The sequence below is a fragment of the Branchiostoma lanceolatum genome, chromosome 2, assembly GCF_035083965.1.
Source record: "Branchiostoma lanceolatum isolate klBraLanc5 chromosome 2, klBraLanc5.hap2, whole genome shotgun sequence".
NCBI classification, from domain to species: Eukaryota; Metazoa; Chordata; class Leptocardii; order Amphioxiformes; family Branchiostomatidae; genus Branchiostoma; species Branchiostoma lanceolatum.
In genome coordinates, this window is record NC_089723.1 from 29,189,614 (window position 1) to 29,216,604 (window position 26,991).

The window sequence follows — 26,991 nt, forward strand, 5'->3', positions numbered from 1 at the left end:
AACATTTTGAACTGTTTTCTTATGTTAATTCACCAATATATATATACTAGTTACAATTTTTATTTCTTGCATAAAAGATTTGCCGAATGTTCTATAATTTCTCTCTCCAGTTTTTTGCGTTTCGGTGCCTTCGCGCCGGAACGCAATGTCCTGGCTTTTACCTTGCAGGCAGGCAGGAAGCAGGAAGCTTGGTTCAACACTGTGTCGCACACAATAAGACCTTATATGGCAATACGTTCCCAAATCCTTGTATAGCCGTTGCCTTATATGGCAAGGGAGCACGAAAAGGCAGGCAGGCTACATTTGCATGACACACAGGAGGGCGACCGCATGTAACTGCTACAACTGTTCGGAAATATCATTGCATTGTGGTTTCGGACTTTGATATCCTGAAAAATGACCATATTACATCTATTCCACAAGATAGCAGAAGAAAAAAAATGATTTCGTCAAGAAAACGACAAAAAATCGGCATAAATGATACCATATAGTGAGGTTATAGCATTACGTACAGAGGGACGGGTTACGTACCGCAGCTTAGCCCATCTGGCAACGCGAAGCACTTCGGACCCAGAAGATCCGGGTCCGTGTCCGTGCATGGATTTTTTTTTTCTTTTTAGATATTGAATATCAAAAATATATATTGATATTATATTAATCTATCAATATCATATTTATGAATATCATTTTTTCATTAATAAATAAAGAAATATTTTATATTTGTTATTTTTAAATATTCATTTAATATATACAAGGCCTTTGTCTTATGAACAGGACTTCATAGATTCCAAACCCGGCATTCGAATTTTTCTGTTCATTGTAATGGAAAATACCGTGCAGCGGCTCCTATGCGCGGTAAGATGATTCTTGCAAAACACTCGCCACTAAACTTCTATCCCCGATGTAAACAGAGGCTCTTGATGTTGTTTGCAAAACAGCGATCCTTTGTTACAGTAGCAAATGCTCCATTGTTCAGTATCGACTTCATTCAGACAACACGGACGTGGAAAGTGGCGCCGCTCGGCACAAAACTATGGGAATTTTCATGAATTTTAGCAAAATTACCCAGGAAAATAAGGAAGAAATGTTGTAAATGCGGAAACCAGAATAATACGGATGAGGTAGCTGTTGATTTGTTTGACATTTGGTAGTCATTTTAGATAGAACCTTAGCTGTTATGAACTTCTATTTCACTTAATTACCATAGTGCTGATGATTCAATGGTGCTTTTTCAAATTTTATGTTTTATTGCGTGCCATGAACATAATTACATTGATAGCTTTTATAATGAGCCTATTGTACATTTTACAAATAAGTACAAGTTGTAGGCCAAGACCAGCTTTTTCAAAAGCACTTAAGTTAAGTGACGTAACTTCAAAATTGCTTTCCCCAATTTGCCTTTCTCTATTAAAACAGTACTCATTTCCCAAAATGACAATTTTTCTTATAGACTGAACAGCCCTTGAGTGACTTCCTCTGGCAGATTTTACTTCAAGTAAAGGGAAAAGACAATTCACACTCATAAACGTAGCCGAAACGCCAGCTTTTTTTAAAAGCTCTTGTTTTCAATTGAGAGACACATTTAGATAAGGGTGTGACAACGGTCAGTCGTATCTTTTTAAAGAATCTACGGACGAACCTGTTATCAATCAATCAATCAATCAATCAAATTAATAAGCACAACGCTCTGCTGTACTATTTCCATATTAGAACGTGTCGGCCACCATATGCGTCCAATTTGGGGTGATACCATCCATATATACAATGTAGTAACAGGAAGCCAAAACATCATAACAATGATTAAGCGAACTAACGTTAAATATTCGTGGCAAAAAGGTCTGTTTACTTGATACCAAGATGACACTGTACGCGGTAGTGAGAGCGATAGCATTAGCTTATGTAATGATCGATATATCGCACCCGATGAAGTACTGCAGTAGGTAGTAGCTAATTCCGACTACCAATTACAGGCCAACAAAGTAATTCGATTTAGCCGATTTATCAAACTACTGTCACCTCCTCTCCCCCAATAAATGAATAAAGCTCAGACTATACGGTGTTTGCACTGTCATTACTATGACACCTTGTCCGCCATCTTGGATGGTTAAATATGTAGAAGCTCCAATTGAATTTACAGGTTCAACCAACCAGCATGGCGGATGTGACGTCATGTACAACAAAGCTAAGGTCCAAAGGAGCACAACGTTTTGTAAAACCACGAGGAGCTTGAATATCTTTTAAAAGGCTGGAGAGGGGAGCATTAACACCGAACTAGCTGGCTCAAATCTATTATCTTCACTGACGATTAAAAAAACTTTAAGTGGATACAAAAAAAATCAATCTTGGAGCTACAAGGACAAATTGTTGACCTTAACATCATAACGATCATGGGACTTGATATGGTGTCTTCCCACTGCGTTATTGAATTCGAATATCGAGGTCGGGTATAAGATCAACGAAGATCGGGTAAGCTCAATAAAGTCGCGAAACTGAGCCCTTTATCAAAGGGACCAGATCATTTTGCAGATAGAGCTCACAAACGCCGGACTATGTTTGTATACGTATCGCTGTATGTGGGCAGCTACCACCAGCATCGCTGCGTATATTGTTTGTCACATTCTCAATAAATACAAAATCAGAAAATGCCCTGTCTGTGGTGCTGAAATTGAAGCTATTTTTTTTACAGTCAATACCTTCTGGGTCTGGTGAGGAATTCAGTCATTAGTTCGTCAACCCTTGTCTGTATTGGCGTAACCGTGCGTGAAAACCATTGGGACGTGCCCCCATTTTCTTCTGAACACGACTTACATGTATTCTCTTTCAGCGATGTACACGACACAGTGACAGATCTGTGTCGAGTATTTGGAGTATCACAGCCACGGTGTGTTAGGGAGAGGGCGTATAGGAATTGGTTATCGATGTAGTTTGTTTGGGTGGACTTGTTTAACCTCAAAATGCACCAAACTTACTTGCCTGGGGGACAGGCTTGTTAGCTTTAGCCCGTTCTCCGGGATCGCTACACCTGCTACGAGGCCGGCACCCAGACTTGCAGTTATCCTTGTTGTTAACGTTTCTGACAACGGAAGAGTCAGAAAGGTATGTTCCTTAAAAGCACAACCCACGAATTAGCAACGGGAACGAGGAACTGAAAATGCAAATTCATCCTAGAAACGAGAATATTCTTCAGACCTGTGGCTGTTATATGTTCTTTTCTATAGCTATTTGTTAGGACTTCTAATTTCCACCAAATTTTCGATGCATTTTCGTTGTAATGTGTATGAATATCAACTAGAGTCAGAGACATTTACTTACCTCAAAACATGCCTTGAATTCTTCAAATCATACCAACCAGAAATAACATATATCTGCCCCTCTGGGCATGACGGCGACTGGGAAGCCTTGGATACATTGTGATATATGTGCTTGGGGACAGTGCAACGTCATCAAAAGGGCCCAGACCATCATCTGCAATTTTAGAGGGGTCTCTTGGGGTGTGCATGCTCATCGTTCGTGTGGACAACCTGCCACCAATTGCAGCTACTCTATGAAAGAGGAGTCCGATAAACTACAAAACATAAATGTACATTTTCAGTCCGTGTACTATCTAGTTGCCACCTTGTTTTGCTAGGGGACATGGAGAATACCCATAGGCTGAATGTCATCCTAGTTATAACCCTGGCTGTCCCTTCAGAAAACCTGGGACTTACTGAGGATGACACTCAGGCTAGAATATTTCTCAGTCCTCTTGTGATGGAATTGTGAACATGATAAAAGAATGCTGTGATCATGATAAAAAGTGACTGCCTATGTGATAACGATATGATATACACACGTATTAAAGTATGTGCATCTCCCAGATACAACTAGAGGCCATGCATGGATAGCGCGCTCCGCAATTTTAACAAGTGGAGTTGCGTGGATGGCACGAATTTATTACCGGCGGACCCAAGTGAGCCGAGATGACGCCAGCTGCGTACACTGCAATCACCCGTGAACTACCGTCTCTGTAGCTGGGCTAAGGGCCGCAAAATTGCAAAGCAGCGCACATTTGTTTAACGAAAGGTCCCCAACCCCTGAGCCTCTCTCATCATTGATGATTACATCCGCCAATGACGTGCACTGTCATCAAAGGTCCTTGGCGTCACGATCTTAACACGAATTGGAATCGGGATTTGATGGGTAACATTGCGTCGCACCGTGACTAGCCGGGAAGTGTTATCTTTTAATCAAATTGAAGCCTTTACGGCACCTCTTGGTTCTTTGATCTTGCGACTGTACATTAGTAAGGCATGGCGTGTTGTACCTCTGTGATTTTTCATCACAGCTGCGTTCGAAAGTCCTTGGAGTACCCAATAGTGAGTTATCCCTAACAGTGCATTATAGTGCAATAATATCGTGTGATATATAAAGTTGAATTGACTGTGATAAAGATCTAGGTAAAAGACTGTAATAAGCTATAGTGATAAGTATCGGGATTCCCAAGCCTTTAACACGCCTTGTGACAAATATAAATCGACAACTTATGTATCAGTTGAGCGAGAATATCAGCCACTTAACTGATTTTGAAAGATTTGCTCCCGATGGTTTTATTCTTAGGCGCACGCGTTGGAAATCGTTAATATGCAAGAAAACGTTACCCTCAAAGCAGAGGTTCGGCTCCGGATCGTTTTTTATGTCTTTTAGTCGTTTTTATTGTATTTCTATTTTGTGTCAACCGCGTTATCTGTGGTTGGATGAAAAAAGAAAACCTGACAAAATAGAAAGACAATAAAACGCCTGATTTTAAAAAGACGTCAGCTGCAGAAACTAGTCGGAGCCGAACCTCTGCTTGGAGAGTTAGAAAATGTAATGCCATTTGAAGACTCCTTGAAGCTGTTCTCTGACTAATGGCTAAATAATCTTATCATTTTGAGAAGTGAATTGTTATATGTAACGTCCTTCGTTTAAGATGTATCATTGCCCAAAATTTCAACAATGTGTGTCCTCTTTTTGAAAAAAATCCTCATGAAAAATATGCCTGAAATGACTAGCATGGCCACAGTATCTTATTCATTTTAGAATTCAATTGCCACCGGAAAATACTTGAATACCTGTCGTTCTCTATTCGGGACTCTCCCCTCGAAGATCGGGCCGGCTGCATCATGCATGACACCGATGTCAACCCCCAAGGCAACGCCTGAAGGGGGTGCTGCGAGACTAATCCCTTCAATGACAGTGAATCTTTCTGGTCATATGAGGGGACATGTACATTGATCAACAGTGCTGTAGTGCAGCATAATTCTATCTACCCCGGAACAGTACACATCTACAGCCTTTAGTCACGATGATGTAAGTGGGTTGTGTTCAAGCTTAGCCTCTAGCAGACTAGCTCTACTTTATGGTAGCCTTTACTAGGGTCGGCGTTTAGATATTGCCTTTAAGCGGCTAATTACCTCCGAGAAGGAGGTTCACCTCCGGCGGGGATACTGTTTTTGGTTGTGTATGTGTGTTCGCACCTATAACAAAAAATTTTTTGATGGATTTGTATGAACTTTGGTACCGTAGGTTAGTTATTGAGGTTCCAAAAACACATGGCGATCTTGGGCGCCCTAGCAACTTTTTCCGGTACTGCAGCATTACAGGCCGACACCCCCTCCCTGAAAGTAGTCTGGTAAAGTCCAGTCAAAATCCATCTGTCGCACCTGAGGTCATTGACCTTAATTGTGGATACCCGTTTTGACGATATATCAAGAAGCATGCATTCATTGGATTTTCATTTATTTTTACGTACCCATTTTGAACATCTACAGAGGCTGATAAGAAAACAAGACGTATTCAGCTCTCAAAACGGCCATATCATATAGCATCGACCATTGTAGAGCCTGCTTTGGAGGCTAGCTCAAGTTACAAATGACATCAGTTGGTCACCACAAGCAAACATTCACTCACCACCTCTTGTTACACTGGTATTGATTTCATTGACTGAGCCAATCAATAAAATCAGTTCATTTTCCTCCGAGCGTTTACCCTTATGGTATTTCGCTCGTTTTCTCTAACCGCTGGAATATATCATACTACTGTGTTCCCGCTTGGGAATAGCCTCCGGATTTTGTCATTATGCGGGTCATCCCTCTGTTGCAAAAATCATTTGTTTCATTTGCAAGGGGCGAATACTGATACAGGAGACTGCCAGTGCAGGGGCCCGAAGGAAACTAATTTTGCCGGAAACGGACGTGCCAATAAAATCTATAGATTCTTAGACATTAACAAACGCCACAAATTAGCCGAGAAATAAGTGAAAAGGATTGCCACGGTCAAAGTGGGGGAACCGATATGTCTAGGGTGCAACTGCCTTTGATTTTTTTAAATAGTATTTCACAGATCATAAATGAACAATTTTATATCATAAGGCAACAGCAAGTCAATCGTATGAATGACACCCTGGGGCCCCTGCAGAATCCAAATCTGATGTAAGAGTGAAAAAAAAAGATGGGTAAAAAACAAGATGTCTTAATTTTCAAAATAGAGGTGATAAACGTTGCTCAGAATTGAAGCGACAAATCACATGTATTGTATCCCAGTCAACAGGTCTTAGTCCTGTATTCAAGAGGCGCACAAAATGCCACTAGTGTGGTAGCCTTGTACCACTTAAGCAACTGCAGTCAAGGTTGTTGCTTCTGCAACTACCACACTAGTTTTACTTCTACAACTGTACTCATAGCTATCTCACTGGCATCATTTCTACAGGTACACTCAAGGCTATCACATTTTCCGTCAATTTTTTCTTGTCACGTACACCGTCTATAGAGGGGATCAAAATTTCTTAGTTTTGTTTTTCAAAATCAAGACAAAAATCAATACATGCACAGATGTCATCCATGAAATTTACTTTGTGTTGATGAAAAATTATTTGGCATGGAACTTGATCCTTTCGTGCCAAGCTGTCTGGTAGGTTTATAACCGAAAATTTGGCAGAATTCAATTCATTTCCTTGTTACATCGACAGATCAATTAATTTCCATAACAAATCCTACCAATACATTTTATCATATAAGGATAAGTGTGTTGCAGAAGAATGACAATCAATTGTTGGAAAATCCTTCCCGCACCATTCAGTGTATATTTCCTGGGGAAATACGGCACTACAGAAGGGGGCTAGTTGACCACTGGAACATGTTGTGTTATCTAACGTCAATATTCTTTCTCATAACTGATATAAGAGAAAGCAATGTGACTCTGTTTATGAAGTCTTTAGGATTTGAATCCATGAACATCCAATTGCGAAAAGGAGCACTCTGGATGTTTTCGGTCATCTCTACAGTAGTACCGCTGTCCTTCAATTTGCTGTCGATGTCATAAACCAGTTGTACCACTGATGTGACAAGGCCCTTAGTAAGCTAGCAACAGCAATTTACCATCTGGACTGATTAGGGCATCATGTCATATCAGGAAGGTCAATATCAATATTTTGAATACTCATGAAGTGTCCAGACACACAAATTGTTGTCAATCAAGGCTCCCTTGTGAAAGCCTTAGAAGCCTCTGGACTTGATTATGGAAATTTAAGTATGTCTGGGGATGTGCTAATATGTGATATGCAGATTTATGTTATACGTGGGCCGAGAAAATGTTTGATATGGGTGTTCCGTATCGTGTGATAATTTTTTGTATCACACGGGGTACACAGCTGTACTTTTAAAATTACTTGATCAGTTGTATTAGCTAAGCTAAGGCTGCAGAGACTTAATCAAAGATTTAGGAGACAAATAAGAACAGATTCTTCTCCAACTTTTAGAACATTTATTTGCTGCTCCTCATGGGTTGTACAACATCCTACTTCTTCTTGGACACACCCACGGTGCGACCCCTCCGGCCGGTGGTCTTGGTGTGCTGACCGCGCACACGCAGGCCCCAATAGTGACGCAAGCCGCGATGGGCACGGATCTTCTTCAGACGCTCCAGATCCTCACGCAGCTTGTTGTCAAGAGAATTGGCCATCACCTGGTGAAAAAAGGAAAAAACATCTTTTTAGACCAAAAAGGTTTCAACTGTGGCATTTCAGTTTTCTTTTTCCTATCAAACTTCTTGGTGACTTTGGTATGTTAATAACATTCTTTGATGTGCAAGTGGGAAAATTTTCCCACTGAAAAATGTTATCTTATTCACTCATTTCAGACAAGGAGATTTAATCTCCTTGGTTCAAACCAGTTTTTTTACTTGGCATATTACTTTTGTTAGTGAAAAAGAACATGGACCAATCCTGCTAGTTCTATACATGAAGAAAAATCTCTAAGCAGATGTTGGAAAGTAAGATTGTAATGCTGTTTAGCTGACCTTACTAGGTGAGAAAAACAGCGTAGCTAGAACACTTTACAATTTTGAACCCAACTATCTGCTTCGATAACCTGATTACGGCAGGCTCCCACAGAGTCACTGGTGTATACATGTTACAAGTACACATACCGGTACTTTGTGTCTGACTATTTGCAAAGTTTGCATAATGGTATGTTTAGCCAACTAACTTTTCTGGCCAGATTTACTGCTCAATTTACATGTACTAACTCAGTTACTGGAAACTTCATTCCAGTTTGCAGGCTAGCACTTACATTATGCATAAGTACTAACTGCAGTTCCATGATGACAGTTGTTCATGGTGTGAGTTTTGTGGTTTTGTGGTAAAAAGTTACAGTACAGTACTTACATATAGGACCAAAGTGGAACCTACCTGACTGTACTTGCCATCCTTGACATCCTTCTGCCTGTTGAGGAACCAGTCAGGGATCTTGTACTGGCGAGGGTTCTGCATGATGGTGATGAGACGTTCCACCTCCTCGTCACTCAGTTCACCAGCCCGCTTCGACAGGTCGATGTCGGCCTTCTTGCACACGATGTTGGAATACCTGCGGAGTCCAACAGAAACAGTCATGTTAGTTGTTTTCCTTTATTTTAACTCGATTTGTCAACAAACAAGGCTGGCTGACGTAAAAGATAAACCACCTCAAATACTGTAATTATTGAAATTTTCGGTGGTCTTATGTTCGCGGTTTACGCGGTGACCCTTCACCAGTGTTTCTATTACCGTACAGTATGTGACTTTAGTGCTACTGTAAACTTAAAACCACCGAAAACACTCATCATCATCTTCTCCTTCCCCAACACTTAAATCACCACAAACATAAAGGCATTTACAGTGCTAAAAACATTACTCCATAGCTGAAAATTGTGGGCAAGAAAATAATTTCAAAGGTCTGTGTGCATGTTAGGCTAGTCTTTACAATAGTTAGTAATTTGTATTCAAATGTTTCAAAACTTTCACTCCTGGCAATAACTAGAGTTTATGGGCCACATAAAAACAATTATGTCCCCTTCTGGAGAACTTTGACAGGAATGGAATCAACGAGTACTAACGTGAAAAGGGCCAAAAGGATTGAATTTTCTTGCTGTCATACTCCTAACTACATACTGCACTAGCAACTTCCAGGCTACAACCATACAACAGAAATCATGCAGCTCTCATACTTTTTGAGGGTAGATTTGTCACCTTTGGCAGTGTATCCTATAATGCAGTCATACATGCCCATTTTTCTCTATTCATGGACATCATCAGTATGCGTAACTTCTCAAAACTATGAAAGCATGGCAGCTATAGCTGGCATACATATGCCTGTACACGCGGTCATGTGGTGTGAAAATTTGGTAAGTCAGTCAGCACCACTGCAACTTTTCCTCTTACCTGCGCCCAACACCCTTGATTGACGTCAAAGCAAACATGATTTTCCGACGCCCGTCGATGTTGGTGTTCATCACACGCAAAATGTGCTGGAATTTCTCGGGTATTACCAAACTCATGGTGATTTTTCTTAGCTTCTTCCTAGGAAGAACCCACCGTGCCACGAACAAAATGGCGGAAAGGACCTGACGTAGCGCGCATGTCTGGAACCTCCGTTTGGAATATTCCATAGTGTCATACGTTTGAGGGGATGTCATAATAAATCTGTGGATAACTAAGCTAATTATGCTAATTTACACTTCATTTGTCACAGTTTGCATATGAAATCTATACGTATTATAAAGCATTGATGAAGATAAAGACGTTTTACGTCAAAGAAATGTTTAGAACATTTTTAAAGTAGTTTACAATCTAAATGTTTCTCCATTACTTAGAGTGGGGTATTCAGTTGACATTACAAAGGTGACAAGATGGCTGGTGTTGTAAGAAGTGGGGCGCTCAGCATGGCACTCAGAATCGGGGCTAGAACTCGCCCCCTAACGGTAATTTGGTAGATTTTGGAGTTGTGTTGTTGCCCTTGACGTGTTATGATTCAGGGTTGTCTATGTGTTGTTGATCTGTTTCCCTACGAATCAAATTTCATCATCCTGGTTGCATGTACATGTGTTATGCATGTTGTAATCGCCATGCTGTTCTTTTTGCACCAAGAAAATCATATATAAAATGTGCCATGATATTGTCTTGTTCAACTGGTCACCACGGTCACAGAAAATCTTTGGAGGCCACTTGATTAGGCACTTTCCAATGACGTGCGAGGAACATCTTGCATTTGATGTGTCCTTTTGATATCTTACAAATTATGCAAATTTAGTTATGCAAGGTTCAAAAGAATATAGATGGCCCAAATGCAATCACCGATTCGCATTTTTTTTGAAAGGGAAGAAATTTAAGCGACACGGAATTTAGCAAAATAAATAGAACATGTGCTTGGTATTACTAGTATGATATAGTAGTATCAATCGTATTATGAATCAATCCTCTACTGCCAGGACAGGCACTTTATTATGCAATAGCAATCAAGGTACATGTACTGCAATCAGTAGCCCTGGTCTGCAACTTGATTGGCTGGCAACTTTCCCTCCAACAGCAGGAGGGGGGTTGTCTGATTGGCTGGCAGCTGGCAAGTGCTATTGCCACAAGAAAATCGCTAGTTTAAATTTCATTGGCCGTTGATAATTAAATCTTACAATTATGGTATATCTTGCGATTTTACTCTAAGACAAACAAAAAGTGTTCATGTTTGTTTGTTTGTTTGTTTGTTTACAGGGACTGTTTCCCCAGACGAGTGTGACCCATCTTGCCCGACATGCCAGTGGTCTGCCCATGAACACTGTTGTCTTGTTCGTTCCCCAACAAGAAGCCTGGGTGGTGGAACGGATGGGCAAATATCACAAGATTCTGGAGCCCGTATGTAAAAATAAGATTTTTTACTACATGTAGTACATGTAGTAGTATTATGTAGTAAAAGTTGTTAATGGTCAACTATATGGTAGTGGCATCCTCATTGGGTAGTTTGAAATAATGGTCGGAGTAGGTGTGACAGGTCATTCCATATATTTTAACCAACTGCCACAGAGTACTTATTGGAAGCTTGTTTGTTACATCGAATCGTGGTTGTACCGACTTCAAAATACAGATTCAGATGTAATTATCACTAGTTATGTCAGTACTGAATACATTTACAATGCAATACATGTACACTTTCGCACAGAATCACACTGTTTCCTATTTGCTTTTTTGTTTAGCTTCAATGAAAAGCCTCACTTTACTTAGTATCAGAGATCTCTCTAAACAACTATAACATAAAGAAGATAATTTGAAGACAATATGTGGTGAGTTTATAGACATTGCAAACAAGTGTGGAATGTTAGCCTGAGTGTCATCCTGTTTCAGTTCCAGGCTCTACCTTCGACACTCACGGTGAAGGTAGAGCCTGGAACTGAAACAGGATGACATTCAGGCTATTGAAATGTCAGATTGAAGCTTCTCTTATATTCTATTGCAGGGTCTCAACCTCCTCATTCCAATTCTGGACAGAATCAAGTATGTTCAGTCACTAAAGGAAATTGTCATTGATATCCCAGAACAGAGTGCTATCACAATAGGTGAGTTTGATATAGATCCCTATATGATTGCTATTTTGCCCCCTTTCTATATATTTGTGTTCCCCAGGGTTGAGTATTAGGTCCCTGATACAGACCTAAGACTGAACCCTGGGGTACAGAATATTCAGTTGCAATAGCCATGATATTTCAAATACATCTAGAAACCTTGGGAGACATAGATTTTCATAACTTACCGTACCAATATTTCTGTCATAATGCTTCCTTGCTACAAGGCGTTAGCTTTACAACTATACCATTGTATTATTATTCTGTCCAGATAATGTGACTCTTCAAATAGACGGGGTATTGTACCTGAGGATTTTGGACCCATACAAGGTATGCAAATGATTCTTGCGGTCAAATTTTCTGTGCAATTTTTCAAGATAAAGACATTCTATTTGTAACGTTGTCATAGGAACAGCTCATAAAATATTCATCCATACAATAGCTGCTCACAAGGTCAATGCAATTTAAAGGCTACTGATGTATGATATTTTCCTGGGCTAAGATTTACAACATACATGTTTTTAGCAAAGAAGATATAAAAATTATGCAGGCATTAATCCTGATATGGGATATTAATACTATAATTCAAAGTGAAAACATTTTTGAAAGTTTTATATTTGTACCTGTGACAGAAGGAAATAAAACACATGGAAGATTTCATTTCATACCCATGTATCATCTTGTATATGTGCTCATGTTTTTAGTCAAGTTATGGCGTAGAGGACCCAGAATATGCTGTAACACAACTTGCACAGACAACCATGAGGTCAGAAATAGGTAAGACGACATTTTGGACACACTTTATATACTTTATAATACTGTAGATACATTTAACTTCACATGGTTTTTATTACGCTCTAACACGAAAATTGAGTGTTTGCGGTGGTTTTAAGTTCGCGGCAGCGCTGTAGTCACATACCACCACATTATTGGACAAAAGTGGGCTTTAAGTTCGCGGTGAAACGGTCGCCGCGAAAACCGCGAACATAAAACCACTGCGAACATTTCTGTATCTACAGTATGTATCCATGACTTACCCCTGTGGTGTAGTGGATTAGTGATCCTGCCACGTACCATATTGTTCAAATCACCACAATATATAAAATGACTACTTTACCTTGATAAATATACACTTGATAAATATGTCTTGATGACTTTAAAAAGATGAGTAGAAAAGTACATGATACTTAATGTCGTATAAATTATATGGAAATAGCATGTAAATTACTGTAAATATGATTAATTATCTGTACTTCGTTCCACAGGTAAAATTACCATGGATCAAGTTTTCAAAGACAGGGAGTTGCTGAATGTAGCAATTGTAGGTAAGTACATTTTCTTCATTGTTTGAAATTGGTATATCATTTTTTGATGGGAAACTTGGACTGTCTTACAGAACAATTTTTTCATGGAGACTTAAATAAGATTCCAGTGAGTTTCGTTGATGTTTTCATTATTCATTGTTCTTTTCAGATGCCATCAACCTTGCTGCAGAAGCCTGGGGGATGAGATGTTTGAGATATGAAATACGTGAGTCAACGTTATAGTCACCAAAGAACCCATGACAGCCTTGTCTTGTCTTGTTCCTTTTGTAAGAACTGGAAACAAACAAGAGTTTGGTCTTGATAATTTTAAGACATTTTCCATTGTACTCTATTTTACATCATAGTGCTGTATTACCGTAGTAAGAAATTGACCCCAAAAAGTCCAAGGGAATTTTACTACAACAATTGATGTATGTTGTTCTATGCAGTGGTACTTAGATTTGAATATTCGTGAAGTCAGTAAGTCTGATCTTTAGGCTGATTGCCAGTGGTCTTTATGGGACACACAGGTATTTGATATTTGTGCAGTCATCTTGGAAAAAAAGTGTACTTGGACTTGATCATTGAATTATGCTTCTAAAGTATTACACATCTATTCACAAACATCTAGATCTAGTTAAATTGCCCATGCACTTGCAATCTCAAGCAACAATATAAACTGTTTAAATGTAGGTGACATTCAGATGCCAGACAGAGTGAAGGAGGCCATGGTCATGCAAGTGGAGGCCGAGAGAAAGAAGAGGGCAGCCATTTTGGAATCAGAAGGTTTGTTTGTCAAAAGTACAAAACATATTTGTTACCACAGGTGAAAATGGAGCTTCTATTTACAAGTGAAAAGAACTTGAACACAGTCTGCATATGGTGAGCACAAGCTGCCTAACACCAGACTGTAAGGTTTGATCCACTCGCACTGGGATAGACCCCTAGTACTAGTACTCTTATATAGACAAGAGCGGTTGGTTCCCTACCATGCTTGAGGTGTGGGTCTCCTCAAACATAGGACCTTCAGCTTTATGTCTCATTTGAGAGAATGCCCCCAACCCAGAGGTACTCATTTCAATAGCCTGGGTGCCATCCTCCATAGTAACCACTTGCTCAATATTTTCGCTTGATAAAACTCCCTGGTTACTGGTAGGAAGCAAAAAGATTGAGCCAGTGGTTACTATGGATGATGGCACCCAGGCTACGTTTTCACCTGAGCGGAGTAAGAAATTGTTGCCTTTCCCAAGGTTAAGACATTGGTACCTGCTAGGGATTCTAACCCATAGATATTGAAGCCCATGTGTTCTATGTCTAACCTAGTTTGCTACGTTGATGCAAAGACCTATCGAATAGCATTTCCCTGTTGATTGACCAGGTCTGAGGGAGGCAGACATCAACGTTGCTGAGGGGAAAAAGAGAGCTCGGATCCTGGCATCCGAGGCTGTCAGGATGGAAGAGACCAACCGAGCAGAAGGTCAGAATCAGTCTCCTTTTTTATACTTCATCTTCTCCTTTAGTTGATATGAAATCTACATGTAGATACATGCATGCTTGGAACTTAAGATTGCTCTGTACAGTGCCAGCTGTTTTTGTAGTGAATGCTGTGGATTTCTACATATCTAATTACTAGTATTTAACTCAACAGTAGATAAACAAATTTTGTATTTCATTTTCAGATGCATCTATATGTACTTTTCTCTTAGCAAAAGCTCCACCCTTCTTTCTGCTGGTTTTTACACTAGTTAAATTTTGGCCAGAAAGGCATGGTAAAATTATCTACTAGTATTCCTTAGCCTAGATTTGCAAGTCTATGTTTTCACAAACACATGCAGAAATAGAGGTAGCAAATGTGCAGTGATACTTAAAGTCGGCAAGAGTCTCTAACAACATGACGATTTTCCACTTCAAGGAGAGGCCAACGCAATTTCCCTCCGAGCCAAGGCCAGGGCGGAATCCTTGCAAGTCGTGTCCGAGGTGATCGGGAAGCAGTATGGATCCCAGGCAGCGTCGCTGAACGTTGCGGAACAGTACGTTCAAGCTTTCAGCCACCTGGCGAAAACTGGCAACACACTGGTGCTGCCGTCCAATACTGGAGATGTCAGCAGTATGGTTGCTCAGGTTAGTAACCTACAATGACATGTACTGTGAGTTGTGAAATTTTCGGTGTTTTTAAGTTTACAGTATATGCTGTTACCTCTCACTTTAAAGTCATTACACTGCAGGTATATTCTATCTTCCATTGATAACTAAGGTTGTTTTGATATCAATCTTTAAGATACCGCAAAGTCTTGCTCTTTACTGTGTTGCAAAACTTCAGAAGCATTGAATTTAGATGAATTTAGTCTAGTTATCTCCAAACACCTAAGATTATTTGTAATTTATGTATGCTGTGGAATGGCCAGATTGTACATTAATTGTTGTAACATCTTGGTGAAAACATAGGCACCTGTAACCAAGATAGCTATGAAATTGTAGCATTACAGAATGTGTGTTTTACATTCTTTGTCAGTGTTGATCAGTCTGATTTACATTGTATATAACAGCTTCATCGTATCAAGCTATGCAAGCTATTTATTTATCAGGAGTGAGTTTGATTGCTGCAAGAAATCTAACCTACCTGGCAATATGTGTTCTACAGGCTATGGCTATCTACGGGAACCTGAATCAACACAACCAGAAGCAGCTGGAAGCTCCAGACACTACAACTACAGAAGAAAAGAAGGAAGATTCTCCTATGTAAACATGTGTTATTGTAGTTTAGGAGTCGCTGTGAATTTTCTCTCCCACAAAATCAACAATTAGGTGTACTTCTTTTGTGTTTTAAATTTCTGTCTGATACTGATAGACTTGTTCAACAATTGGCAGTGTAAGCCTCAAACCTTTAGTATTATTTAGCGATAGAACTTTGTGCCAATTCTTGTCCTACATTCAGATTGAGGATACTTATTGGTGGTTTGGTTCCCAAAATATGCGCACGTGTACTTGTTACGCAAGGCTTAAGTGTAGTTACAACATCGTGTATCAGTCACCAGCTCTTATTGTATTCATTACAGCATAAGTTAAAGGGAGTGGGTCTATCTATTTTGCCAACTTCATTTTCTTGAGCTGTATTTTGTAAAATATTGTGCAGTACCCTTTTCATACTTCCATTTTGTGTCAATGATGGCAATCGAAATCAATTCTATTTTGTCTTAGATGACAAGCAAACTGTGAACGTAGTAACAGAAATATGCTAGTTGGGAGTTAATACCAAACTTTTGTCTCTGAGTCTGACATAAACATGTGTATGTTTTACTAACCCCCTCTGTGAAAGTCTCTTGTTGTGCATGAACCCACTTTTAAGGAATAGGAGTGGTCAGCGGCCCAAAAGAAACTACAAAATGTACAGTGTATGGTTTTTTTTGTGTGTATTGAAAAAACAAAACCATAGTACAACATGTATGATTGACACTTCTTATTTTTGAGTGATGTGAATGAAATGTACATGTAGTACATGTACCTTTAAACTGAGACATAGTCAACAAATTTAATAGATGCCTTTCACATAATTAAATAGAAGCTACCGACTTACTGTTGCAATGAATCCAATTTCCACTGGTTTTTGTTCACTTTCTAGCTATGTAGCTAGCCGAGGGAGAGTTTGTTAATTGTTTGCCTCCTGAGAACGTATGAGTGGATTTACAGCTTTCCTACCAGAAAGCATCCCTTTTTTGACATTCCACCTTTGGCACCATATCCAACATCTATTCACAACTATTACCAACAGCCCATGCTTTTACAGCTCCTTTCATGGGGCAGATATTATATATCAATTCTGTCTTTTATTCCACAATAACACATTATTGTACACAGAAGGCCAAATTATACAAATAATGTACATAACATTGTCTTCAATGCAAATTGAACAAGTACTCTGTACATTCAATGCAACATGATAGCTTTAAACGTTAAGAAAATGAAAGTACATTATTATACTCAATTCCACCATGTGGTATAATGATAAATCAGCTCATAAATTCCAAATGCAAGCCATTAAATTTTGTAACATGTGATTATGTAGCCTCCAAGCCACATTGACACCTGGGTGGAGTGAGGAAAGTCGTGTTAAGTGCCTTTCCCAGCACATAGCCAGGTATCAAATCTGTGACTTCTCCATCCCGCGTCCACTAGCATAACCATTGTTCCATCGACACAACATGGCCCACCCGCACAAAATATTAATCTCCAAGCAGATCTCCATAGTGGCAAAATCATATAAGCCAGCCAGAGAAGATCCAGTCAGCCAGACATAACCCAACGGTGGCTGGCTGGAGCTTCTTTGGCTGGCTTATATGATTTTGCGACCGTGGAGATCTGCTATCGAAATATTGCATTTTGCAAAAAGTACTACCTCTTCTGCTATCACATGCATAATACAAGGCCTCAAGGATGCAGTATTTTAAAAGAGAATGTTAAAGAGACCTTGGTGTAAACTTTGACCCGATCATGTAGTGATAGTGTACTGACTTGACACTAATCTTCCACTAAGTCCTGCCTGTCTTCCTGACACATTGAGAATAACTCAGCTTTGGCTTTATCTTTCTTATACTATCTGTACAGTTTTCCAATTTCAACAGTGAGAATTGCATGATTGGGATTTTTCGTCCATGTCATGAATACTTTGCACAAGGTGGGTCCTAGTTAATAACGTCTGCTTCACTTCCGTTTACCCTGGTATACTCGTCCTTCATTTCCTTCTCACCCTTTTCTCCGTCCTTCCGCCTGCAGCAAATGAACACCCCTCCAAACATGATGATGACCACGGGGATCCCCAGTCCTGTCGAAATCACAACGATAATCAGGAGGGACAGTGTTTCAGCTGGTGGCTCGCCGTATCCCACAGACGCAGTCCTGCAAAGGAGCAGGAAACAAACCTTTAGATTGTTGTTAGCACCAGGCTGGGGTTTATCTTTTAGATGCAACTAAAAAATGAGGGGACCTTGTTTTTGCACTGTTCACAAATGCTGGAAATGTGAAAGGGAGCAAAAATGCTAAAAAGCAGTTGTAAAAGTCAATCCTAAAGATTTTGTTATTTGGCATGTTTTCAGTTTTGCCACCAAAATCTTACAGGGAGTACCTTTGACTTAAAAAAAGGAAATCCACAAAAGGTTGGATGACAATTCACAGAAGTCTTGGAGGCCTTTACTACAAATATGGAGGCCTTGGATACAATATACATGTACAGAAAAGGGAGCTACTAAGTCAATGACGAAACAGAAACAGCCCTTAGTAACGGACATGATAGCAAGATGTACATAACTGTACTTACCAACTTGTAAAGTTGGAAGCAACATAGGTCCCATCCCCAGTTAGTCCAAAGGACACATTCAATGCTTTTCTCTGTAACCTGTCCAAGTTGGTGAAGTATGCTCTGGCAATGGTGTCACCTGGTATGCTTGCGGTGTCAGGCTCCTGAAAATGAATACATAATCAGTTTTGGTGACACCTCAGGTGTGAAGCCTTTAGTACTGTATTGGACTTGGTTTGAAAAAATTCAAATTGACAAAATTCCAAAGAGTACAGAAATGAACTGTTTTGCATGTACATGTACATGTATCTACAATCTAGTTGTATAAGTCTACAACATTTATGATAATTTATTGAAACATGCTCCAAAAGTCAATTGATTGAAGGTAGTCTTTCGTCACCTCCATTATGCCTCTTCAACTGTTGAACACTAACCTTGAGCTTGTGGGTTTTTGCTGGCGTGGCAACTGCCATGGATCTGGTGTGTTTTGTATAACAGACAGGCTTCCACTGCACGTAGCTGTCAGTCTGGGCACCGTGTGTCGTGGTCAGTTCAAACAACTGTAGGTAAAAGAAATAAATCATCACACTTGGAGACCCTAACTCACTCTTACTTAAAAATGTACTCCTCTATGCTTGAAACTACTGGCAGATAAATGCACATTTTAACCGTCTGCCTGGATACAGTCAAACCTGTCTACAGTGACCACTCAGGGGACTTAAAGAAAATGGCTGTAGACAGGGTTCTTGGGTCAATGAGGAAAATAATCTAAAAGGCCACCAAAAAGTGGTCAGAATGGTCAGGTGGCCCTTATGCATGTCAATAGTACAGGTATGACTGTATATCATTTTTGACACAGATTTGGCTGAGTAATTCTTGGAGACAATCATTTATTCTCCAAAGCTTGACTTACTTCAGTGTTGGCTATTTCAAAGGCTTCTGCTCGAATCTTTGCTTCTTACAATGTGGTCAGAATGTCTTTAAATCAAACATCAACTTTGTGAATGACACAAGACTCCCCATTTTCAAAAGATGGATGCAGCCCAATCTGAGACGTCCAAACCCCGGGATTGAACCGGGGTCTCCCAGTTACTAATGAGTAATGTGCAGTTAGGCTGCTACCGGTAGAGCTACAGGGACATCAGTCGACAGTTTCACCAATGGTACCATTTATTTTCTAAATCTCATCTAATGTGTATAGAGAGGACTGAGAGCTCACCTCAAAAACACCAGGAGTATATTCATCATCTATAGACTGCAGTTTTTTCAAGTCGACGTGCGTTCCTCTCTTATCCTCTGTGATGAGCATGACTTCCATGGCGTAACGTGACATGTTCCCGCGAGGTTCCACGGAGTCAATGGTAAAGTCGAACTGCGTCTGGTTTGACGTGTACTGAAGGTGGGGAAGGTCTGTTGATCGGTCGTCCGTCTTGAAGGCATGAATCTGTAAAAAAAGGCAGAGCAGTTCTTCGTTAAACTGAGGTGAAGCACAATATTTTCCAGTAGCTATTAGTGTTATGTTCGTTCTCTATGGCTCCATTTTCAGCCAAGCACACCGGGTCACCCCTACTCTTCTCTACAGTAGTATAACTTAAGTGTGTTGGGTTTTTCTATCAATCACTCATTAATTGACTGTACGATTCTTTGTCTGTTGTTCCCCATCTTGCAAGAGTTAGTGTGTGCAGCAGTTTGATGACAGAGGCTAACACCTGCAGCTCCCTCATACACGTCGGGCCACAAGCTTTAAGCCCCATCCGAAAGGCCAAATGCAACCCCTACAACTCAGTTATGCAGAGTGGGGCTTGAACCTTGGCCCTCTAGATCCCAAGTTTGATCCATATGGCAAAGTATTTGGGTCTATGAGATGAGAAGGGATGAGGTGTGCAGAATTCTTGTGATACTGGTATTCAAATTCGTTAATTGTCTCCTTTGACACATTAGTGGTATTTCTGTATGTATTCTTACTCTTTACACACTCTCCTTATGCAACATATACACAGTGACAATCTCATCACCAGTGGGCAGATGTAAAAGATTTTAAGTAGATCTCACCTTGAATGAAATGCTGCCATTCTGGAAGAGGGACTCCATGTCTGGCTGTGTGGTTGCTCCTGTGAAGTTCCCGGTGAGGCCTGTAGCGTTCATGGTCATGTTGAAGTCATCCCACCTCATCTTAGCCAGGTCGTACGGTTCAAACATTTCCGCTTCGTCTTCTGGGAGTTCGGATTTGTCATGTAGGTCTTCATATTCCCAAATCTAAAACCAAGAAATTTGGGACAGTTTTACTAAATATTCAATGAGTCTTGTGTTTCAACAACACGGACAAAAATATAGAAGAAATTTCAAAATGTAATTTAAAGTATCAGTTGCAAAGCAATATCAACTTATGATCAATCAGAGATTGGTCCAAATGAATAAGTTTAACAACATGCTGTGCTCTTTCATGTTCCACATTCGAATGAAGGTATATCTATGTGTTAACCCTTTTGATAGTTGAAGGACATTACAACATACGCCTTCCCCCCAACCCCCACGGCCCCACCTATTCAACATAAGCAGTTTTTGCAGAAATGATTTCATATATTTAAGAATGGTAGCAGTATATTCCTCATTCCACCTTGTTAAATATCACAGCCATGGAGAAGTCCACTGCATTGCTGGGTTCAAATGTTATCGCTCCACTAATGCTTCTGTTCGTTGCCCTCAGCAGTCTTTCCCAGTCTACCCGGAGCTCGGAGTCCTTAGACGTGGTGTGGACCACAAGTACCGTGGGCGCTCCTATCGTACTCCATACGTAATGGAGCGAGTCTCTGTGGCCCCTCGCGAGAACGTGAACGAGGTTGTTGTGTGTGTCGTTGTTATTGGATGGTGGGAAGGACTGGCACTCTGTGATGTTGCATCCTGGGTTATAGTGCATGGATACCTAGAACAGGGATATACATACAGACTTTAACATTATATCATGAAAGATACATACTGTATTGTATCATATTGAATATCCTTACCAAAACTAACGATACAGACCTTTTTGTGTGGTCTACTCGAAACTTATGACAGTATCTATTAAAGATCATAAATAGCAAACAAAAAACAAGAATTTTAGCGGGGCTACAGAAGTCACTGTACCAAGGAGGTAAACTTTTATAGACGTCTACTAGTATATAACCTCCTTGCTTTAACCCTCCCCCATCCCCATTTTCTAAGTCTAAGAGGCCGTACTGATATATGATAGCGTTTGCTACACGCCAAGACACAGCACGACTTTGTCACAATCAACATACCTGTCTACTGAAGGTCTCATTTCCGACAACCAGTGATGTGAAGACGAACAGGGCAAGGGAAAACATTGGCCAACACTCGTACACTCTCCTTGCCTGCCTGGATGCCGCCATTTTCGTTTCACGTGATGTGCACGGTTACTACAGGTCATTGACCCACCATGGGGGTCAATATTGTAGGTCAACACTCTGGAGATCATGTTACGCATTTTCCAAGCAGATGTAGATCAGAACTTTGTCATTGGCACTATGGTGTTTGACGCTAGAAATTCAATAAGTTAAATGTTTCATTTTTAACATATTTTGTTACACATGTTTACAAAATGGGGCCATTGCCATTTTTTTTTTAGTCAACAAAGAAAAAGCCTGTATCTAATGTTCACAACAAATAAGACTTTATTGTATCTATAAGCTTTGTGGAAATCTATTACAGATATTTTACAGATGGACATCTCTAAATGCTGTTAGCAAGTGCCTTTATTACGCTAAATACTTAAAAGTTTTATCATCAATACAGGTACATCATGTTGCTGTAGTGTAGTTGTTGTAGTTTGGCAGCTAGGTGAGATTTAGCTTGCCCAATGCCATTGCAAACTTTTATCTTTTCTTCAGTAATTCACAATCTTATGATAATCTTTGTTGCACACCATCTCATTTCTTGTAATGTTTTTTGCTAATTTGCATCATCTAAGCTGTTCACCACCGACCAATCCATTTGGAACGTAAATGGATTCTGAGATAAATTGATTTTGGGTCATTTGCACATGTGTTTTACCTTTAGATGACAACTGCTTCCCAACGAATACAAGACCTGCTGATAGTTATGTCCAACAACATCACTTGGCCTATCAAGCAGCACACATGACAGCTGGTTTATAAATGTAGAAAAACGCTGTTCGCAGCGCAGTGGTCTGGAGCTGACATTGCAGGGCCAACAAGTGCTGAAAATGTAGTGAAATAGGGTCCTACTGGCAAAGAGCAACACACTTGGTAAGTTTATCCTCCCAGGACATGCTATTTATTTGTTTTGACACATACCCCTACCAGCAATGCCTACCTGGTCCACAACTTGTAATACCCAAGCAGCAACCCTGGTAAACCAGTGTGCAATCCATGCTTGGGGGAGCTTCAGCATTGACCAGCTGTCAATCAATCAGATAGTAATCCCCCTTACCAAGGAACAACACCTGGGTATCTGATTATCGATTGGGTCCTAATGCCTGAAACACATATTGCACACCAGCTTACCAGGGTTGCTACCAGGATAATATAAGCTACATGCCTGGTCGGCATGACCTGAAAATTACTAACCCAAACAAATGTGTAGTGACAATTGAAATGGGTGTACTGTATATACTTTCTAAGCACAACTTTCATAGATGTCCGTATTTCACATAAGGATGTTTCTATGTATGGTAAACATGGCATGGATAACTTCCAGCATGCTCCCACCATGCATCAGGCACATCGCTAGACAATCCAGGTGAACCACTGGCCATAAAGAAATAATTTCAGTTATGACATATCATAAGCCCAGACATCCCTGTGGCTGGTGTTCTGCTTCTACACTATCTTCACATTACAAAAATAATGACGTCAAGAGTAACAGCATAAAAAATGCACACAAGGCAGAGCCAAGATATGGCCACGGAGGTGAACATACGTGTATTACAGTACCAGAGAACAACATGCATTGGAAACAGAACTGATTTAATCACTGATTTCATCATGTAACTTTTATTCAAATGAGCTTTACTGCCAAAATCCCACATTGCCTTCCTAATCAATATACCAGTACAACCCCTCACAACAAAACACACAAAAATATGACAAAATCTTTTATATCTTTTTTTGGGGATTACTAACAGCCATACAATTCAGTTTGCTTTTTGTCATTTTTGTTGTAGTTGTAATACTGTACTATTGGAGGCCTGGTGTGAAATGCTTGGGGATCACAACAAAGCTGAATGCCTGTAAATTTATTGGCCTTGCTGCATACATCAAAGTTTCTCACTGTATTTACATCCCTTCACTTCAGGAACCCGATTGAAATGGACAGGCCTAGCAAACACTCTAATACCGGCTGATTTGCTACAGTAAGAATTCATGTAATAAAGCATTGGACAGTATTCTCAACTACTATTGCAGGACGGAACAATATCGGTCACAGCTATCTAATAAGGAAACAGCAGAATATACATAAAGCATCAAAATGACCAACATCTTCAAACGCAAATATTACAACTCTGGCAATATCTACAGAAAAAAATAGCAAAGCATTTGATGAGGTACATTTCTATCTGCTTTTTCCTTCCCATCTCTGTAAGAGTCAGCATGCCAATGTGCATCATGTCTCAGTTTCGCTGAGATAGAACAGAGTCTGTAACAGTTTTTATCAACTGCACTGAAATGATATTCATGTCCATAGTAATGGCAAACCTGGCATACTACCCTACCTTAACTCTTACATCATTCACGAGATCTCTGTTAGTTTTTTTTTGTCCTATAATTTTGACTATAACTATCTCCACTTCTCTATCTCCAATATGTCCTCTTTGTACTCTTATTCCTTTTTTTGCTGCATGCCATATCTTTGTTGAAAATTAATGGCTGTTAGTGTAAGAGCATTTCAATATAATACAATCTCCAAATCAGCGGGTAAATTCCTGGCACTGTATTCCATAAAGTGCCAGCTCACCCCTGTCAGCACATGGACATGTTGTGAACATGTCAGCATGTCTAGGAAACAGGGATGCATAGGTTTGTCTGTCTCAATAACTTTGGCCCACACTCAAGCAACACCTCCACAAAACATAAAATAGGAGCAAGCACGGATACCTTGGCTCTCTTTCTCTATGCTTACTTGAGCTTTTATCCAAAAGATTTTAGGATCTAGATAGAGTATATTTTCAGTGTAACAATGATATAAATCATCACTACAGTGTCATAGCAAGTCACAAAGGGACAGGATTAATCTGAAACAAGGAAGGAAAATGAGAAGACTGGTCGAAAGACCTGGTCAGGAGAAAGGGGGCGGGTGCTTGCTTTCTCTGTACAACTATATCTGTTACATAGAGATGTCCAGTCATGAATGATGCTCCTGGTTTTCTTGATTTTCTGTTGACTGTTCTTCGGGTTTCTCCTCGTCTTTCTTCTCTTCCCCGGCATCTCCATCCCCCTTCTTAAGCCCAACGACCGCCTCAGGCTTGGTGATCTGGGGTTGGTCAGACACTAGCTTGCTGGTTTGAAGAGAGGGCTTGCGGGCTGGCACATTGTCTGGTGTGGGAATCGTGTCTCCAGTCACCTCCTTGGGATTGGGCTGCTGAAGCCTGGCCCCATTCCCTCTGATTGGCACCTTCTTTGTCTTGGCCAAAGCCATGTTGTAGTCTCCAGAGTCAAAGTATTTCGGCTGCAACAAAAAGTAACAAAAACGTTCACTGGTGTTTTTTCTTCTTCTTAGATTTCTAGGGTATATTTTCTATTAACACCTGATGCATAAAGGTAAATATGATGCAAAAAATGCCTGCAAACCTCAAAGCGGTCTCATAAGGGGCCCATTTTTTCAAATAGAGGTTTCTCCTGCAACTTGTTTACAAGCTTCAAGTCCAAGAAAAAGAATAGTGGTATAGCCATGCCAACATTTGATATGCTCCACAACAACACATGTACTACATTGTTGACAGTACAAATCAAGTCACCATTACCCCTTTTTGTAGCCTCTTGCGAAGGAAGTCTGAGCCCCCAGGCCTCTGTTGGTGTCCCAGGGCAGGATACTTCGCCTTGAGTTTCGCCTCTTCAGCTTGTTCAGGAGTCAACTGAATAGTGAAGACAAAAGTACATTCTTAGAGCACATCTTTTCATCATTCATCAGTGGCATCGTGGTGGCGTAATGGCAGGGCGTTTGGTGGTTCCCCTGACATGCCCCATTTATGTTGTGTCCTTTGGGAAAGGCACTGCAAAAATTGCCTCACTTCACTTAGGTGAAAATGAGTACCTAGCTTCAGTTAGGGACATCCCTTGAGTAAGATTTTAAATGGCGGTCCCGTGTTTGAGGAGAGCCACATCTTGAGCACGTTAACGAACACAACACACTAACTTCCTGGTGTGAGAGGACCCATTAATCTGTCTTGTACCGTTCAGTGCAAACCTGGTGTGTTATGCCATGAGGCGGTTAACCAGGTATGCGATACAAACAAAGCAAAACAAACAATTTCTTCATGAATTTAAACACATGTTTAACCATTATATCACATCTATGCAAAGTACGTGGTGAGAAACTCCGCTGGCAAAATTAACAGTGTATAATTTGGATGTTGACAGACAGATTTTACATATTCCATTTACATACGATTGAGGGGTACAGAAAGCAAGAGATGCAACAATGTCTTGTTATGTTTGAATTTTGATCTTCCTAAGTAATTATATTCGTCAAATTATCTTCAAAATAAAAGAAATCCATATAATATTTGACAAATGAAGCTACTACAGTAACAGCGCTCTTCCAAAATTTGTTAGAAATTGCCAGTTACTTTAAGAAATCATAAAGGTTTCCACTGGAAAAAAGGAACAAAAGTCAACGATAGCAGCTTAAAACTTGTGACAACGTTCTGAAGGTGGGAATTATTATGACAGATTATTTTGGTTCGTGATACTGATAGCAGAGGCACATATGCATGTCCAAAGATCACAGACACACACACAAGTAACTCGCTACAGTTATCCTTCCAAACTTTGGCAGAAATACAGATACAGTCGTTTTGTGAACTTAGAAGCGTGTATACATGTACTGATGTGTACTGCAGCACCTGTCTTGCGGCCAACCATCTGTATATATGAATAAAACGGAAGAAAACAGTCGCTGAACTGCTGCAGCTCTAGCAAAACTGCACTTCACAGCGACTGCACTTTGGCGGTAATTTTGCACAACCTCACAGCAACAAAGGCTTTTATCTGTATCTTAGCTACCTCTTTAGCCTCCCCTGACTCCATGGAGGGAGGACGGGCTGTGTCTGTGGCCATCCTGGTGTAGTTCAGCCCTCGAAAGTGATAAAACCGTGGCCTGTGCAGATCAAAACAGAACCCAAACGATCCTCCGGCTTCAAAATGGCGGCGTAGTGACGTCACGGTCTACCCAGGAGGGGTTTCCTACAGGAGAGTGCAGGGGGTTTCACCTCACTGTTTTCAGCTGTCGATGCTAAATTTTATCACAAAACTATCAAAAGGATAATTTAATCATCTC

General features: G+C 40.2%; 4 protein-coding genes across 4 annotated transcripts; 1 reads left to right on the plus strand and 3 right to left on the minus strand.

Annotated features, from left to right (window-relative positions):
* Positions 1 to 7,765: 7,765 nt before the first annotated feature.
* On the minus strand, positions 7,766 to 9,954 carry LOC136428445 (small ribosomal subunit protein uS13). The gene is made up of 3 exons (XM_066417942.1): positions 9,713 to 9,954; positions 8,705 to 8,879; positions 7,766 to 7,980 (listed from the first exon to the last, which is right to left on the minus strand). Exons 1-3 carry the CDS (start codon positions 9,937 to 9,939, stop codon positions 7,813 to 7,815), a joined length of 570 nt encoding a protein of 189 aa, XP_066274039.1. The 5' UTR covers positions 9,940 to 9,954; the 3' UTR covers positions 7,766 to 7,812.
* A 173-nt stretch (positions 9,955 to 10,127) lies between these two features.
* LOC136428444 (stomatin-like protein 2, mitochondrial) lies at positions 10,128 to 16,770 on the plus strand. Its single transcript, XM_066417941.1, has 11 exons — positions 10,128 to 10,251; positions 11,036 to 11,176; positions 11,775 to 11,874; positions 12,152 to 12,210; positions 12,585 to 12,657; positions 13,146 to 13,205; positions 13,354 to 13,410; positions 13,878 to 13,970; positions 14,563 to 14,661; positions 15,097 to 15,305; positions 15,826 to 16,770. Exons 1-11 carry the CDS (start codon positions 10,180 to 10,182, stop codon positions 15,925 to 15,927), a joined length of 1,065 nt encoding a protein of 354 aa, XP_066274038.1. The 5' UTR covers positions 10,128 to 10,179; the 3' UTR covers positions 15,928 to 16,770.
* Positions 16,627 to 21,913, minus strand: LOC136428443 (glycosylated lysosomal membrane protein B-like). Its single transcript, XM_066417940.1, has 7 exons — positions 21,756 to 21,913; positions 21,092 to 21,397; positions 20,527 to 20,730; positions 19,694 to 19,918; positions 18,909 to 19,034; positions 18,496 to 18,638; positions 16,627 to 18,077 (listed from the first exon to the last, which is right to left on the minus strand). Exons 1-7 carry the CDS (start codon positions 21,864 to 21,866, stop codon positions 17,864 to 17,866), a joined length of 1,329 nt encoding a protein of 442 aa, XP_066274037.1. The 5' UTR covers positions 21,867 to 21,913; the 3' UTR covers positions 16,627 to 17,863.
* A 1,474-nt stretch (positions 21,914 to 23,387) lies between these two features.
* Positions 23,388 to 26,891, minus strand: LOC136428446 (cAMP-regulated phosphoprotein 19-like). Its single transcript, XM_066417943.1, has 3 exons — positions 26,718 to 26,891; positions 25,457 to 25,567; positions 23,388 to 25,161 (listed from the first exon to the last, which is right to left on the minus strand). The coding sequence occupies exons 1-3, from the start codon at positions 26,769 to 26,771 to the stop codon at positions 24,838 to 24,840; spliced, it is 489 nt and encodes a 162-aa protein (XP_066274040.1). The 5' UTR covers positions 26,772 to 26,891; the 3' UTR covers positions 23,388 to 24,837.
* Between the last annotated feature and the right edge of the window lie 100 nt (positions 26,892 to 26,991).

Excerpts from the sequence above, each read along its gene's own strand:
- LOC136428445 (XM_066417942.1), bottom strand. The coding sequence starts at position 9,939 with ATGGAATATTCCAAACGGAGGTTCCAGACATGCGCGCTACGTCAGGTC. Across the intron at positions 8,880-9,712 it reads ATCAAGGGTGTTGGGCGCAG|GTATTCCAACATCGTGTGCA; the intron begins GTAAGAGGAAAA and ends TGGACTCCGCAG. Across the intron at positions 7,981-8,704 it reads AGGATGGCAAGTACAGTCAG|GTGATGGCCAATTCTCTTGA; the intron begins GTAGGTTCCACT and ends TTTTTTCACCAG.
- LOC136428444 (XM_066417941.1), top strand. The coding sequence starts at position 10,180 with ATGGCTGGTGTTGTAAGAAGTGGGGCGCTCAGCATGGCACTCAGAATC. Across the intron at positions 10,252-11,035 it reads CTAGAACTCGCCCCCTAACG|GGACTGTTTCCCCAGACGAG; the intron begins GTAATTTGGTAG and ends GTTTGTTTACAG. Across the intron at positions 11,875-12,151 it reads ACAGAGTGCTATCACAATAG|ATAATGTGACTCTTCAAATA; the intron begins GTGAGTTTGATA and ends TATTCTGTCCAG.
- LOC136428443 (XM_066417940.1), bottom strand. The coding sequence starts at position 21,866 with ATGGCGGCATCCAGGCAGGCAAGGAGAGTGTACGAGTGTTGGCCAATG. Across the intron at positions 19,919-20,526 it reads ATGGCAGCATTTCATTCAAG|ATTCATGCCTTCAAGACGGA; the intron begins GTGAGATCTACT and ends CTTTTTTTACAG. Across the intron at positions 18,078-18,495 it reads GCTTCCAACTTTACAAGTTG|GACTGCGTCTGTGGGATACG; the intron begins GTAAGTACAGTT and ends GCTCCTTTGCAG.
- LOC136428446 (XM_066417943.1), bottom strand. The coding sequence starts at position 26,771 with ATGGCCACAGACACAGCCCGTCCTCCCTCCATGGAGTCAGGGGAGGCT. Across the intron at positions 25,568-26,717 it reads AGTCAGGGGAGGCTAAAGAG|TTGACTCCTGAACAAGCTGA; the intron begins GTAGCTAAGATA and ends TTCACTATTCAG. Across the intron at positions 25,162-25,456 it reads GCAAGAGGCTACAAAAAGGG|CCGAAATACTTTGACTCTGG; the intron begins GTAATGGTGACT and ends TTTTTGTTGCAG.